The sequence below is a fragment of the Pelecanus crispus genome, chromosome 5, assembly GCF_030463565.1.
Source record: "Pelecanus crispus isolate bPelCri1 chromosome 5, bPelCri1.pri, whole genome shotgun sequence".
In the NCBI taxonomy this organism is placed as follows: domain Eukaryota; kingdom Metazoa; phylum Chordata; class Aves; order Pelecaniformes; family Pelecanidae; genus Pelecanus; species Pelecanus crispus.
In genome coordinates, this window is record NC_134647.1 from 68,341,102 (window position 1) to 68,354,380 (window position 13,279).

Here is a 13,279-nt window from a genome sequence, read left to right on the forward strand (position 1 = left end):
CATAAAATGGGGACAACCCTTCCTTCACTTGCTGCTTTTTACTCCACTGGTACACACTGCAAGTGCTTTAACGCAACTGCTCAAAGAGCTTCACGTGTAAATAAGCAGTCTCACTTGTTTCACACGCACACAAAACCAGAAGTAGAATTTGCTTAACACCAGAGGACAGGCTATGACCAGAAGAGACATTTCCCCACAGCCACTTCCAGGCCTGCGTCCATGCCCTAATTTTGTGCAAACGCACAGATTTAAGAAACCCTCCTGCGAAAGCTATATGCTTTGTCAGAACAATCACACACAAACCCCCTCTGGTCCAGAGGCTGAAGACTAAAATCTGGAATATTTTCACATCCACCGCTTGCACTGCTTTGTCCTCTCTCTTCTCTAAGCCCTGGGCTGGAGGATGGAGGGGAGTGATGATGCACTTTACCATTGAGCAATTCAATGCCATTTTGCTGGGATTAATTATGATTGCAGGTAAGATATAATGGTCTATCCCATCATTTCAGGAAAGACATCCATAGATAATAACCCAGAAGCACTCCAGCTGTATCAAGAGCAGAGCTAAGAAATAATTGCTCCAGCTCTGTGGAATGAAAAGGATTCACTGGGAAAACTGAAGCAGTTAAAAGAGAAATCTCAATTAAAAGAAGATGCACAAAACTAACACATAAAGACTCTCTGGTGCCTGCTGAAAGCAGCAGAGCCAAATCTGAACCTTCAAACACAGCACTGAAAGGTCCTTCGAGCCGCAGCATCACTATGGGCACAAAGGGCAGAGGAGTATTTGTTAATAAGCACTATAAAGTCCAAATGGTTATGCAGACAGAGGCTCCTAGAGAGCAAAGCTGAAGTAAACTTAGTTGAAGCTTTCCAGGTCTGTGGCATCTTTAAAGTTTCTTGTCCAAGGCTTTGTCCTGGGGTGCAGCAGTCACAGCAGACAGACCCCTCTTATGACTAACTCTGAGCTACCACAAAACAGAACAAGCAGTTACCTTAATTTTAAAAGGAAATATAGAACAATTACATCCCACATGTCCAGTCTGCAAATACCTGTAATCTGAATTTTCAGGGAAGGAAAGGAATGCATGCTCTTTTACACCTCTACCCTCTACGAAGCTTTGCTGGAGCTCGGGGGGAAATGCAGCCGAGCACGCCTGAACACAGCTGGTGAGCTGACAGAGCTGCATCCCCGTGCACATGGGGAGCCCGATACAACTGCATATATGGGAAGCTTAAAAATGCAAACCCCTCTGCACCACAGTCCAACATGCTCAGATCCTCCCAGTTCCTTCCACCCCCCCCCCCCCCCCGACTCTCCATCTCCTCTCCCTCACAAAACACCTCAGTCCTCTGTGCCTTCCTCACTATATTTAATTTTCCCCAGCTCCACCACAAATCAGAGTATCCCCAGATCTCTCCATACACCCTCCCATGCACAACATCCCATTTCTTCACTGGGAGAAGCAGCTGCAGGCAGTGGCCATCCAGCTTCGTGGCAGGTAGCCTCCGGGGCAGCTAAGGGAGAACATGAGTGGAAAACGCAGGGTTTTCAGCCGAGTATTGCACCAAGGGCACTCAACACCAGAGCCCTGCTACCATAACTATCAGCAAGCCAGCACTTTCTGGCTGCAACTCAGATTGTTGGGTTTAAGTCCCCCCCATACCTCCCAAGCAGTTTGGGACAGGCTGCAGAGGATGCAGCTCTCTTCCCCATCGCTCACTGCCGCAGCCTTCCTCCTCCCCTGCCTTGTGCTTCCTGTGCCTCCTTCACCCGCTGAGCACAACTCGAAGGCAATCTTTTTGACAAATGACTTTGTAGGACAGAGAAGTCTGAGGTTGCTGTTATTTGGTTACCCTACAGTGACAGCATGGTTTGTAGTTTTGCAGACAATTACAAGAATTAACATGGACAGATTTAGAGCCTGAACTTTGTAGAAATATCTGGCATTTTTTGAAATGCCAGAGAAACCAAGATAAATAGCAAGATCTTTGAGCAGTAATGTTATGACTTTGTTTCCAGAAAACATAGGAGTACTTTCTCCCACAGCCCTATTCACTCTATTTTAAACTAGGACCATCCAGTAAAAACAGGAGAGTAAAGCAGAAATAAACATTTTGAAGTAACAATAGGAAGTGTCAAAATAACAGCAGCTATATTCCATGTTACTTATTCATTTAACTGAAAATCAAAATAATTAGAGAAAGCCTCCGACCACAGAGGAATGATCCTATCTATTTGGTATTTTATCATCTGATAGATTTGATGAATTTAAAAACTGGAAGGCATCAAGGGCTCAGAAAGCCCAGATCCCTTCTCCCCTCACTGCAGACTTCTCCCTTTGCTCCAGCAGTGTCACAGCGTGCTACCTGCCTGGGAAGAAAGAAACCAACCTACTTGTCAGGCAACAGAGACAAGGAAGGAGAGGAGGACACAAGACCACACTTTGGGGGTCATTGGCTCTTTAGATTTCAAACTTCCTTTCAAAACTCTGTTCCAGCATCCCCTAACACGAAGCCAGGTCATCTGAATCCCCATGTAAATTGTAAAACACTTTCTTCGCATCCTTTCAGATGCTGTCTTTTTCAGGGCAAAGCAGCTCAGTTTAAACAATCTGTACCCCATGCATCACACATCTTATTTTCTTTCTGATATTTGATGCAACCGAATTGCCAGGCAATCTTCAACAGCAGCAGTGACCTTTCATATGCTTTTATGGATGGGCAAATTTAATTTCTAAAAACAGATTCAATTTCTGGAATATATATTTATTTCAACACACACTGTATCTTCCTTCATTCTAAGCTGTTTTGTAGAATTATGTCAAGCTTTAGCTGTAAAAATAAAGTGAAGCCCTTCTCCCTCACAAGACGATGATGATGCTACAAAATGGTGTAAATAAAATATGCACTATGATCAGCTGAGGAAGAACATAACAGGTATAACCTATTACCAAATGCATAACACTTCCTTCAATGCTTTCCCCAAACAGATATTCTGTAAATAGTCACCTCTCGACTTTGACTTGAAAGGACATCATTGACTTAAATAAAATGCACATAAATATTTTAGCTGCTACAGTGAAAAGGGATTATTTATTGTAACAATGAAATAATAAAAAGAACATTTCTGTAGTTATTTTAGTCCGCACATCTGAGAGCAGACTGTGCCTAGCTGTTTTGCTGATCCTGCTATAAAATCAGTTCCTCCTGTGACTGCATGGCTGTTTTGCAAGGCATCAGAAGAGAGGGAGAACATTAAGCCTCCACAAAAATGTTACAGAAGTGAAAAGAACAGGATTTGGGAACACATTCAGAAAATATCTATTTTTTGTAAACAGGAATTAAGCCTTGTAGGGTCAAAGAATTGAGTGCAAATATGACCCCCCCCCCCCCCGAGCCAGCTCACATTCAGTCTAGGTGCAAGGAACAGCAGAGCCCACAACTGTTTGAGCAGGGAGATGGACACAGCCAGCAGGACCAAGGTGACCTTGGAAAGCAGAAGTAATGTGCCCCTGTAAAAGGGCTTTTCACAGATTATTCATTTTCAACTTTCCATCAAAACAGCTTCCAAATAAAAGGTAGCCAGAGAAATTCTACCTGCAGGGCTGCAGCTACCCAGCGTACATGGGCAGAGGCCAAGGTTCAGGCTATCCATCAACAGGACATTACACATTCATTCTGGGGCATAAAAACCAACCACACAAAGAAAACAGAATAAAGTAATGCTCAGTACTTTTCCAGCTCAGTGTTATTCTAGTATTTAATTAAATATTTTTTAGCCTACGAAACTGTATGCCACCAAATCCCTTTCTATACGTTCTTTTGAGACAGGCTTTTTTAATGCACTGAAAGTGCATTTTTAATAACTGTAAAGGGCATCTAGCTAGACTGAAGTAACCGGCTCCGATAATTAAATATAGTAATTCCACGAATGAAAATACTTCAACCTCATAATGAATCACAGAAAGGGGCATGTGGGGCAATAGGCAAGCTAAGAGACTTCAGCGGCACTGAGTATGGTTTCTCACCACTTTGCAACCATTTGGAAATGAGGGACATCTCCGGTGACACGGGCACTGCCGTAAATGGTAAAAACATGTGATTCACCACTCGGCTAGCATGAACATTGGGAAACCTCCACCCCCATCACACAGTACCAGGGAAGCAGACCTAATTTAAGATTTCTAAGAACAAAACATAATTAAAAATACAAAAAAAAACCCCAAGGGGGTAAAGGTGAGGTAATCGCATGCTATTCTGCAATTAAAAAATTGGGTTGGAAACTGCCAATTAGATGTCCATGTGTCCAAAGCTTGGCTATTTGACTAGAAGGCTCCCTTTGGTTGGTTTTAGGCAACTGCATAAACACTTGAAAACAATTTTATTTAAAAACAAAGCCTACACATCTTCCCAATCACTGAAAAAATTATGCAGCTCCTGTGCATGTAGGTTAGGTCAATCTCTTTGCTTATTATTAAATTTTAACAGCTTTCAAGAGCCCAACAAAATGTCATGTATTCTATAAAAGTCTACTAGCTATTAATAAGCATGCAAAACCCAAGCCTAATAAACTGCTTGTATTTGTAAAATTTATACTGAATTGAAAAAATATAAAGAAAAAACGTTCCATAAAGATGTTTTAGCATGGGAAGTTCCTGGATAAGAAAAAAAAATCTTACTACACATGATAAAGGAAGGCATAATGGTTTAATTTTGCATGTGAGAGAAAAAATAATAACTGGGGTGGGTTGGAGTTTTTGGAGCCCTTTTTGTAGCTTATATGTTTCCTGTAACCTTGGAATATTATGAATACAATAGCATTGCTCTGGCTCAAAAAAACAGAGGCAAAGCAACATAGGTACTTAAGACAAGAAATGTGGCACCTTTGCTAATGCTGAATACTGTTCAAAATACAAAAGCGCTGCATTAAAAACTGATTTAGATTTTTCAAGTTCTACTGAGTTTTTTAATAAAGTGTTTAGAAAATAGGTTAGTACTTTCAAAATATTATATTTTTCCTGATAATGTGCCTTTAAAAGCAATTTGGAGAGCAACTTGCTGCTCAACTTTTCACTGTAAGCAGAAACTGCTGAGTCCGAGCACATATTTCCACCTGCAGCAGTAGATAAGACGGTAGATTTTGCTGCTTTGCCTTACGTACTCCTGTAAGTTTTTCCATTTAACTCCACAAAACCATGCTGTGAGCGTTTTGATATGTGGCCCACATACATATGTATGGGATGGAACCTGGCTGGTCTAAGGGAGGTTTGGAAGTAGGTTTCCTCTATGTAATCCACGCAGCTACTCCACAACTTTCATAACCCTCAGCTCAGGACTTCTGCTCTTCACTAATCAGACAGACCAGGGAAAAACTTGCTTGAAACAATCCTTAAAGATGCACAGGAATCCAACAGATATTTTTGCTTTAGGGAATACTACTGTGCCCAGGCCAAAACGTTTAGTGAGAAAGGGTAAGTACAACTAAAGTATTGACCATACGGTACCTTTTTTGCAAGATATGAAGTCACGGACATTGTTTGTACCAATATTTTCAAAAGTAAAATTCTATTTTTATACTCTCTAACATTTTTGGCTTTGAAATACAAATTAAGTACAGAAGAAAAATTAAGGAAATGGTACAAATCAAAAGCCAGCATTTAAATATGATCAGAGCAGTTTCAGATAATTTGAATCAGATCTGCTGTTTGTTCCCCTTCAATTTTTTTGATTCACTTTCCTTAAGCTGTATTTGTCAGAATTCAAGATGTGGAAGTCTTCTGTAAGCTGTTTCCAAAAAAGCTTTATCAGCCATGCAGCAAAAAATGTGACAGTTTAGAAACTTGCTTTTCTTGTGAGACCACTAAAGAAGGTCGTTGAATAACTAATGGTCTATTACAACAATGAAATGAGAGACTTCAGTGGGATCTCTAATCCCTCCAGCTTTTAAAAGAATAAATCAAACTAAGGATGGGGAAATTGAGAAAGAATGTTGTGGGTGGTTTTTTTTTTTGAGAATGACATATTCTAACTTGAGAGAAATATACCTTCAACAACTGATAATGACATGAGTGTCACTAAAAGAGCTCCATGTCAAGGTATTTCCCATTAAAGCACAAGAAAATGTGTAATTTATGAATACACCATCACATATTTCGCCTTTGTTTACGGATAACTGTATCACTACAGCTGTTTTATTCTACATTTAAGCCTCACTGCAATACTTTAAGGAGCTTCCATAACAACAGCAGCAATTTCAGAGAAGAAAGATTTCATCTTCTGCATGTCCTCCCATTATTCCAAGGAGGAGCTTGTTAGCTGAGTGCCCCTTACAATGGAGATTAAAGTAGTGATGAAATTGCCAGAAACCATTTCAACTACTTCCTCCACTTCCTGAACTGAGCAAAAGGTGGTTTATATTGTCTTACCTTTATGGTTTTGGTCTGGAGTCTGAGTCCATTTAAAGTGTTAATGGCTTTCTCTGCATCCTTTGGATCAATATAGTTAACAAATCCATACCCTAAACTTTGCCCTGTTGAAACACAAGAAACAAAGAAAAAAGGACTCAGTATTTTTTTAAGCACAGAAACAACTTCCAAGAGTGAGATTATAATTTTCTTACACCATTCATTTCATCCCTGCTTTTCCCTATGGTTTCTATGCCGTTCTTCACCACTTCATTATCTCCTTAATACAGTGGAAGGCAACATAGAAGTTTTAAATTGCTGCTCTGAAGATCCTAGTTCAAAACCAAAAAGATGACACCCCCCACCCTGCCTTCCCCACAAGTTTACTGAAAAGCACGTATGAGGCTTGACAGCACCAGAATTGTGTAATAGTTTTGTGCTGAGTTCCTAATAAATGTAACTGGCTGACCTGCCAGAGCAGGAACAAGGCCACCCCTTAAGAATGATAAAACCCATACATAGTTTTGCTACTGTTTATAAATAAATTTGTAAGTGTTTAAAATGCAAAAATTAGGAAGCAGTGTTTTAACATTAACCTTGAAGCAGCTGAATGAGAAACAGACAACCACCTTTACATCTCATTTTATTGCTCAGTGAGCAGCCAGTAAATACGAAGAAAAAGGACAGATCAAATTGGAGTAGGATAACACACCATGTTAAAGCTTTCCTCTGTGTATTAGACATGACATCAAAACCAAAACAGTACAACAACTGCTGCTGCACACAGGATGGCACAAGCCCACTTTAGCAGCCAAAATAATTTCAACAGCTTCTGTTCTACTAGCAAGATCTGTGTTTGCATTTGCAGTAGAAAGATGCGACCTGGTTAATAGCTGGGAAAGTAACACAGAGCTGGAGAGGCCGTGCTGTTAGCACTACAGATACTCATTCACACCGCACAGGGACAGAGCTGTGGGTCTGTGACGGGCTGTGAGAACCCGTACCAGAGCAGTACCTCTTCCTGATTCCCAAGTACCAGATTTGCAGCATTAATTCTATTAATGCAACGTGACAGACAGCCGCTTCCAGATCCCTTCCTCCTCGAGCCTCCTACTGAAGTTACTTTGCACATTTGGAACACACAGCAATTTTTTTTTTTTTTTTTAAGGCACATCCACTTAAAAACATACACAGATAATCAAATTTCAATAAGCTAGCCGAAGCAGGCAGGCATGCAGTCCTGCATTTCAGCCACACTCCTTCTCATACATCCTTCAGTGTATCTGGAGAACAGCAAGCCAAAAGATGACCTGCCTCTGGGCACTGATGTGGAGGGGATCTAAGCGCTCCTGATCACAGGCAGTGGGAAAGGAAACATGTGAAAATCCCTCCCAAGAAGGACAGCACTTCTGGAAGAATTCTACCCACGGGAGCAGCAAACAGCAACCCAGCTCCGGCTCGCCAGGAGAAAGCGGAGGTTGGGAAAGCAGCTGCACACCAAGTGCCTTGATGTACCCTGGAGGCACGGATCCTGCCTCCCAAGCACAAAGCTTTGTTTCTTTGTCTCATGGACTACAAAAAAGCATCTATGTGTTTCTCAAAGTCAGACACCACCAAAAATACAGCATTTGCTGTAACACATACAGGGAGCACTTCTGTCTTACGAAACCAGATCAAAGCACTAGAAGCTGCCAACTATGCTATAGAAGACCTTAAAAATCCATGGAAACACTGCAGTTCATGCCTAAAATGCCCACATACAGGCTTAAGGATAAGAAATGGCTGTTTTAACTATAGGATATCCAGGGAGCAATTGCATCCGATCAATTTAAACTTCAGAAAAAAAAAGTATAAAAACATACCCAGTCCTCCTGGAAAGCTGAATTAATCTCAACAAAAATATTCTTACCCAAGTTACACGACATTAACCAAGAGCAAGCTGAAGTCTGACTGAGCAAGAAGCCTGGAGCAGAAATACTGTGAAGATACTTTCCATGCCTTCCTCCTCTTGTCTACCTGAGATATTTTATACAGCCCCAATCCCCGTGCCTCTGAACACATCGTATCATTAATACATTTAATGCTAAACAGTCCTAGGCAGGAGGAAGCCATTCTCTAGGAAACGAACCTCTTTTTTGAGGAAGAGACACACAAGGATCAGGGCTTGAATAACCTGAGTACATGTCCCTACTCTTTTCATTAACCATCTATCAACCTTCAACGGTACACAGATAACAGCAGTAGCTGACACAAGGCCCTAGGATTTATGTCAGTCTGTCTGAACACGGGCTTCCATGTCCAGCCACTGTTATTCTCGAGGCACATGGACTGACCAACCTCTACAATACATACAATGCTTTTTAATAATCTCTCATAGGAACATTCTCACTTCTGTAAATACTTCTGCAAGGAAGAGACCACAGATAACAAACCCATAGAGAACACAAGCTATGGGGAAGGGAAATAATGGCAATACAAGAAAAAAAATGATACAAACATTTCATAGACCATTCATTCCTTTCCTTGGAGTTCTCCAGTAACATTATTCAAGTTATTTAGGTATCATCATCTCTGATTCTCACTATCAACTGGAAACAAGTATTTTTTTCCAAGGTGAAGGATAAGGAGTACCAACAAGAACAAAGCTGTCTGCATGCATGCCTACAGAAACCAGCTTAAATAAAACAATTACATTATCATAGAATTTTGCTTAGAATAATAGGTACATGGAAACATGATTTCCTTTTGTTAGTACATACTCCTGAACATCATGAAATATACAAAACATGTAACAGAATTTAAGGCCTGTTACCCATAAGCTATTGGTTGTGATTTCATAGCAAGTATATTTAATTGCTATATTGGCTGGAATATATTCTCACAAAAAAGTTAGGGTGGGTCTACTCAGCATTCTGAGCACTGACTTTGTTAATTCAAAAAAAACCCTCTTACTTTAAAAAAACTCCTAAAATCCCACACCCTTTGCAGCTTACTGAAATCTTGGTGCAGTTCTTTCAATTAGCTAATTCCTGTCGCTGCTTTCTGCCATACACTTCACTTTGTACCAGTGAAGCTGAAGGAAGAAAATCTTTAAGAGCTTGCCACTTCAGGGGTATACTTTGTTTGGTTTATTTTGTATTTTCAAGCATCTCCCCTAAACACCATCATTTAATCAAAACAGACACCCCACCACCACCCCGATCTCAAAAAACTGAAAACAAAATAAACCCAGAAAAAAGTAATTTGTGAAAAGCTTTATGACTGCTGGCAGACATCATGAAGTTAGTGTGCTAAACATTTACAGCCAAGAAACAAAAAAATTATATAGCCAGCTAAAAATATTATTTTCAAATTGCTCTCAAGAGCGATACACCTTATGTCAGACAAAACAGACTCCAGATATGAAAAAACTAAAAATTGTTACTGGTAGAGAAAGAAGAGAAGGATTTGTTCCAGAATACAGTGAAGCAGTATGAACTTTCAGGTTTTTCTTTTTTTTCCATCAGGTACTCTTATTGCACGTGCTCAAAAAGGGTAACATTTCTTTGGACACAATCTGGCAGCACGAAGCAAGCAGCTGGACCTCTCAGTGGGAACCCACACAGACACTGAAGTTCATTCCCATGCTACACTTCCCAGGAACAGCACTGTAAATAGTAAATATTTTCTGTGATTTGGAATCCAATAGTTCATTGCATGCTGCGATTCAGTAGGGCAGGCAAGAGATATTTCTAGATGATCCTAAAACAACACCTTGTTATATCACTATTAACATTGCTCTTTCTGAATGTTTTAACTAGCTTGCAGAAAATGCATAGCAGACCTGCTACAATCTGGTAAAGAATAGGTCTAAAAGTGAGCGATAACAGGGTTAAAAATGATCAAGGACTTGACAGTCTCCAAAAAAAAAAAAAACCAAACACATGCAAAGCCAAGCCCAAGCTGGTAATGTATGTATTTCATGTTTTAGAAGACTCCATTTCAGAGCTGAAAAATCACCAAGATTAAAACAAACCATGAGAAAGAATATGGAAAAATCAATATACCCTGTTTATAACATTTGTCCATACACCCAAAAACCTGCAGCTACTAAAAAGGCAGTGATAGTTAAAGACCTGTACCTGCCTTTACTTCCTTTGCAAACCAGTCTGCTTAGGCAAATTCCATATTTAAATTAAGAGATAAAGGGAAAACGGATAGAAACCAATGTAAGTTAGAACAGAAAAATCATAGGAAACAAATGAAAAAACCCAGAAAAAACCTCTGTCAAGGTTACTACTCAAAACCTAGTAAAGGTCAGAAAACCAAAAGTCATCTTAGATTACGGAAAAAGATCCCTTAACGCTCGTGCTGACTCACCAGCAGATAGTAACAGTACAGAGAAAATGTGTTATGTACACCTGAAGAAGCTATATGAAGTACTAACTAGCAACCCAGGCGGATGTTACACAGGACCTCCTAAAATTATACATGTTTAAATGAAATTATCTGGATTACTTGCACAGAATAGACTTCAAAAAAGGGACAAATGGCTCTCTTGTGATTTTCACTAATTCTTACAGCACTGAAATTCCAGGAGCCTAGAGAAAAGGCAATTTTGCACTGAAATTCAGAAAGGGAGGACTGGATGACCCAAGTAATTACAGGTCCATCAGTCTAATGCTGAGCAAGGCAAAATTACAGAATATTCGATACTGGACTCTAATAATAAAGAATTAGAGAGGGGTAATTAAATCAATGTCAATCAAATTAGGTCTATGGAAAATAGAGTCTGTCAAACTAAACTGACATCCTGCTTGATGAGATTACAAGTTTGACTTATAAATTTATAAGAATGTCGATTTAATAGCATTGATATACTTGGTCTTCTATAAAGCACTTGATTTGGTACTGCTTACTTAATTGACTAAAACAAAATTAACATGGTACACATTAAATGGATTAAAAAATAATCAGCCAACAGATCTCTAACTGGGAATTGTGAATAGGAAATCACCAGAAAGATGTTTTCCTACAGGTCTCTCAGGAAACAGATCTCAGCCCTAAACTGTTTATTTCATCAATGAGTGGAAAAAACCAACTCCTTGCTCCTGAAGATCATCAACTACAGAAAGATGGGATGAGAGGATAAGAACAAAGAGGACAGAGTGAAGATGCAAAGCAATTCAAGCTCCTCAGTGAACTACAAATACATTAAATTTACATAGTGCAAACCCAAGATTACATCCCAACAAACCAAGAACCATGCCATACTTTCCAAATGGGAAATTAAGGACTTTCACACAGGGTGATGGATAATCAACTGCATCTCAGGCTTGCAATACTGCCAAAAGGGTTAAAATGATTCTTTGTGGCATAAAAGCCACACAGTCAAAAAGGGAAAGAAAAATCACTGCCTCTCACGTGGCTGCATGCTTTGCTGCTGAAGCACTGTGCCCAGTCCTGGTGTATGTGCTTCAAGAAAGATACTGATGCTTTGGCAATGGTGCCATGAGAACAGACTACAGAATTGAAAAAAACGCTTTCAACTGAAAGATGGGGGTCAGCCTACCCAATAAAAAAGGTTAAGTTGAACCTTAACAGTACTACATTAGTACTCATCTGAAGTACAGATGGTTTTTTTAATGTCTGTCCAGCACATAAAACATGGAGTTTTGTATCTCAAGTCCCATCACTTGGCAGTTGAAACAAGAGAAACCAGACTAGAAACAACAAAGCAAATGCTGTTTTCCTGGGGAAGGCATTTGTTCCGTTTTTGACATTTTGTCAGCTCTTCTGCCACTGGAAGTTCTGAAAGTTCAGATTTTTTTTTCCTGAAAGCTATGCTCTAGCTCAAGGAAGAATTAGTCCAGGGAAGGTTTTGGCAAGATGTGTTAAGTGCTCAATCTCTTCTACTCTGAAGCTCTACAAACACGCTGTTCCTGCTGGTTGCTCTCCATACAGCTCCTACTGCAATCATTCCCACAAGGAAAGTCAAAGTAAACTACTTTCTCAGACAAGTTTGAAGTCTTCCTATTGCTGCAAACTATTCTAAAAGCAACATATAGAAGAGTACAACTTTGAGTTGCTCACCTGGGTCCAGATAAGCTAAAAAAGTTTTAAAACCATCCTTTTTTCTTGAAAGTAAGTTACTTTGGAATGCAAAGTTACATTAAAGGACTATGGTCCCCTCCTAAACACTCACTCATGAAAACAAGGGCAGAATGGGACAGCAACAATGCAAGCTGCCTTGAATTGTGTTTTTGTTGTCCCCTACCCAAATGTAAAACCTAATTAAAGCTGCCTGGCTGGCAGCCGTAACACAGCCACCACTGAGCACCGATGCTTTTCTTTGACACAATCTCTTCCTTCAGAAGTAGGCCACATCCGACAGCTCATCTCATATTAGCCAGGCAGAAGCCATCAGACAGTAACAACCTTCAGTCACTCTGGGTTTGGGACCAAAAGATAAAATAATGCTTGCCATTAATTCTATGAGCCTCCTGGCTCCTATTTTTGCCTGTTCCAACCTCAGCAAACATTTAGGGAAGAAACTGGTGCAAGGGTGAGGTTCTCTATCAAAGCAGCTGAGCTCAACCTGCTGTCCACCTGTGACTCTTCCAAGCAGACCTGCACATGCTCTTCAACCCTCCCCAAATATTCTCATAATTGGGGACATTCCTAATAAATACCACCTATGGACGGCTGGCAAGGAAAGCAGCAAGCAAGAGAGATGGGCAAGAGAAAGATTCATCACACTTTCCATCTTCTATATAACAGTAACAGAAGAGACTTACTGACATTCAAGGTAAGCCCTGCTCCAGCTGGTAGTCCCATTTCAGAGCACAACCCTGTGAGCCTCCAAACCACTGCAGAAGTGTTTTAAACACATT

At 40.2% G+C, this 13,279-nt stretch overlaps 1 protein-coding gene across 2 annotated transcripts in view; it reads right to left on the reverse strand.

The window, feature by feature from the left end:
- ELAVL4 (ELAV like RNA binding protein 4) overlaps nt 1-13,279 on the reverse strand; it is a 62,705-nt gene that overhangs the window by 11,023 nt on the left and 38,403 nt on the right. For both annotated transcript variants that reach the window (XM_075710209.1, XM_075710208.1), the window contains exon 3: nt 6,429-6,532. In XM_075710209.1, coding sequence (XP_075566324.1) covers nt 6,429-6,532 — 104 coding nt within the window. The remainder of the gene's footprint in view (nt 1-6,428; nt 6,533-13,279) is intronic.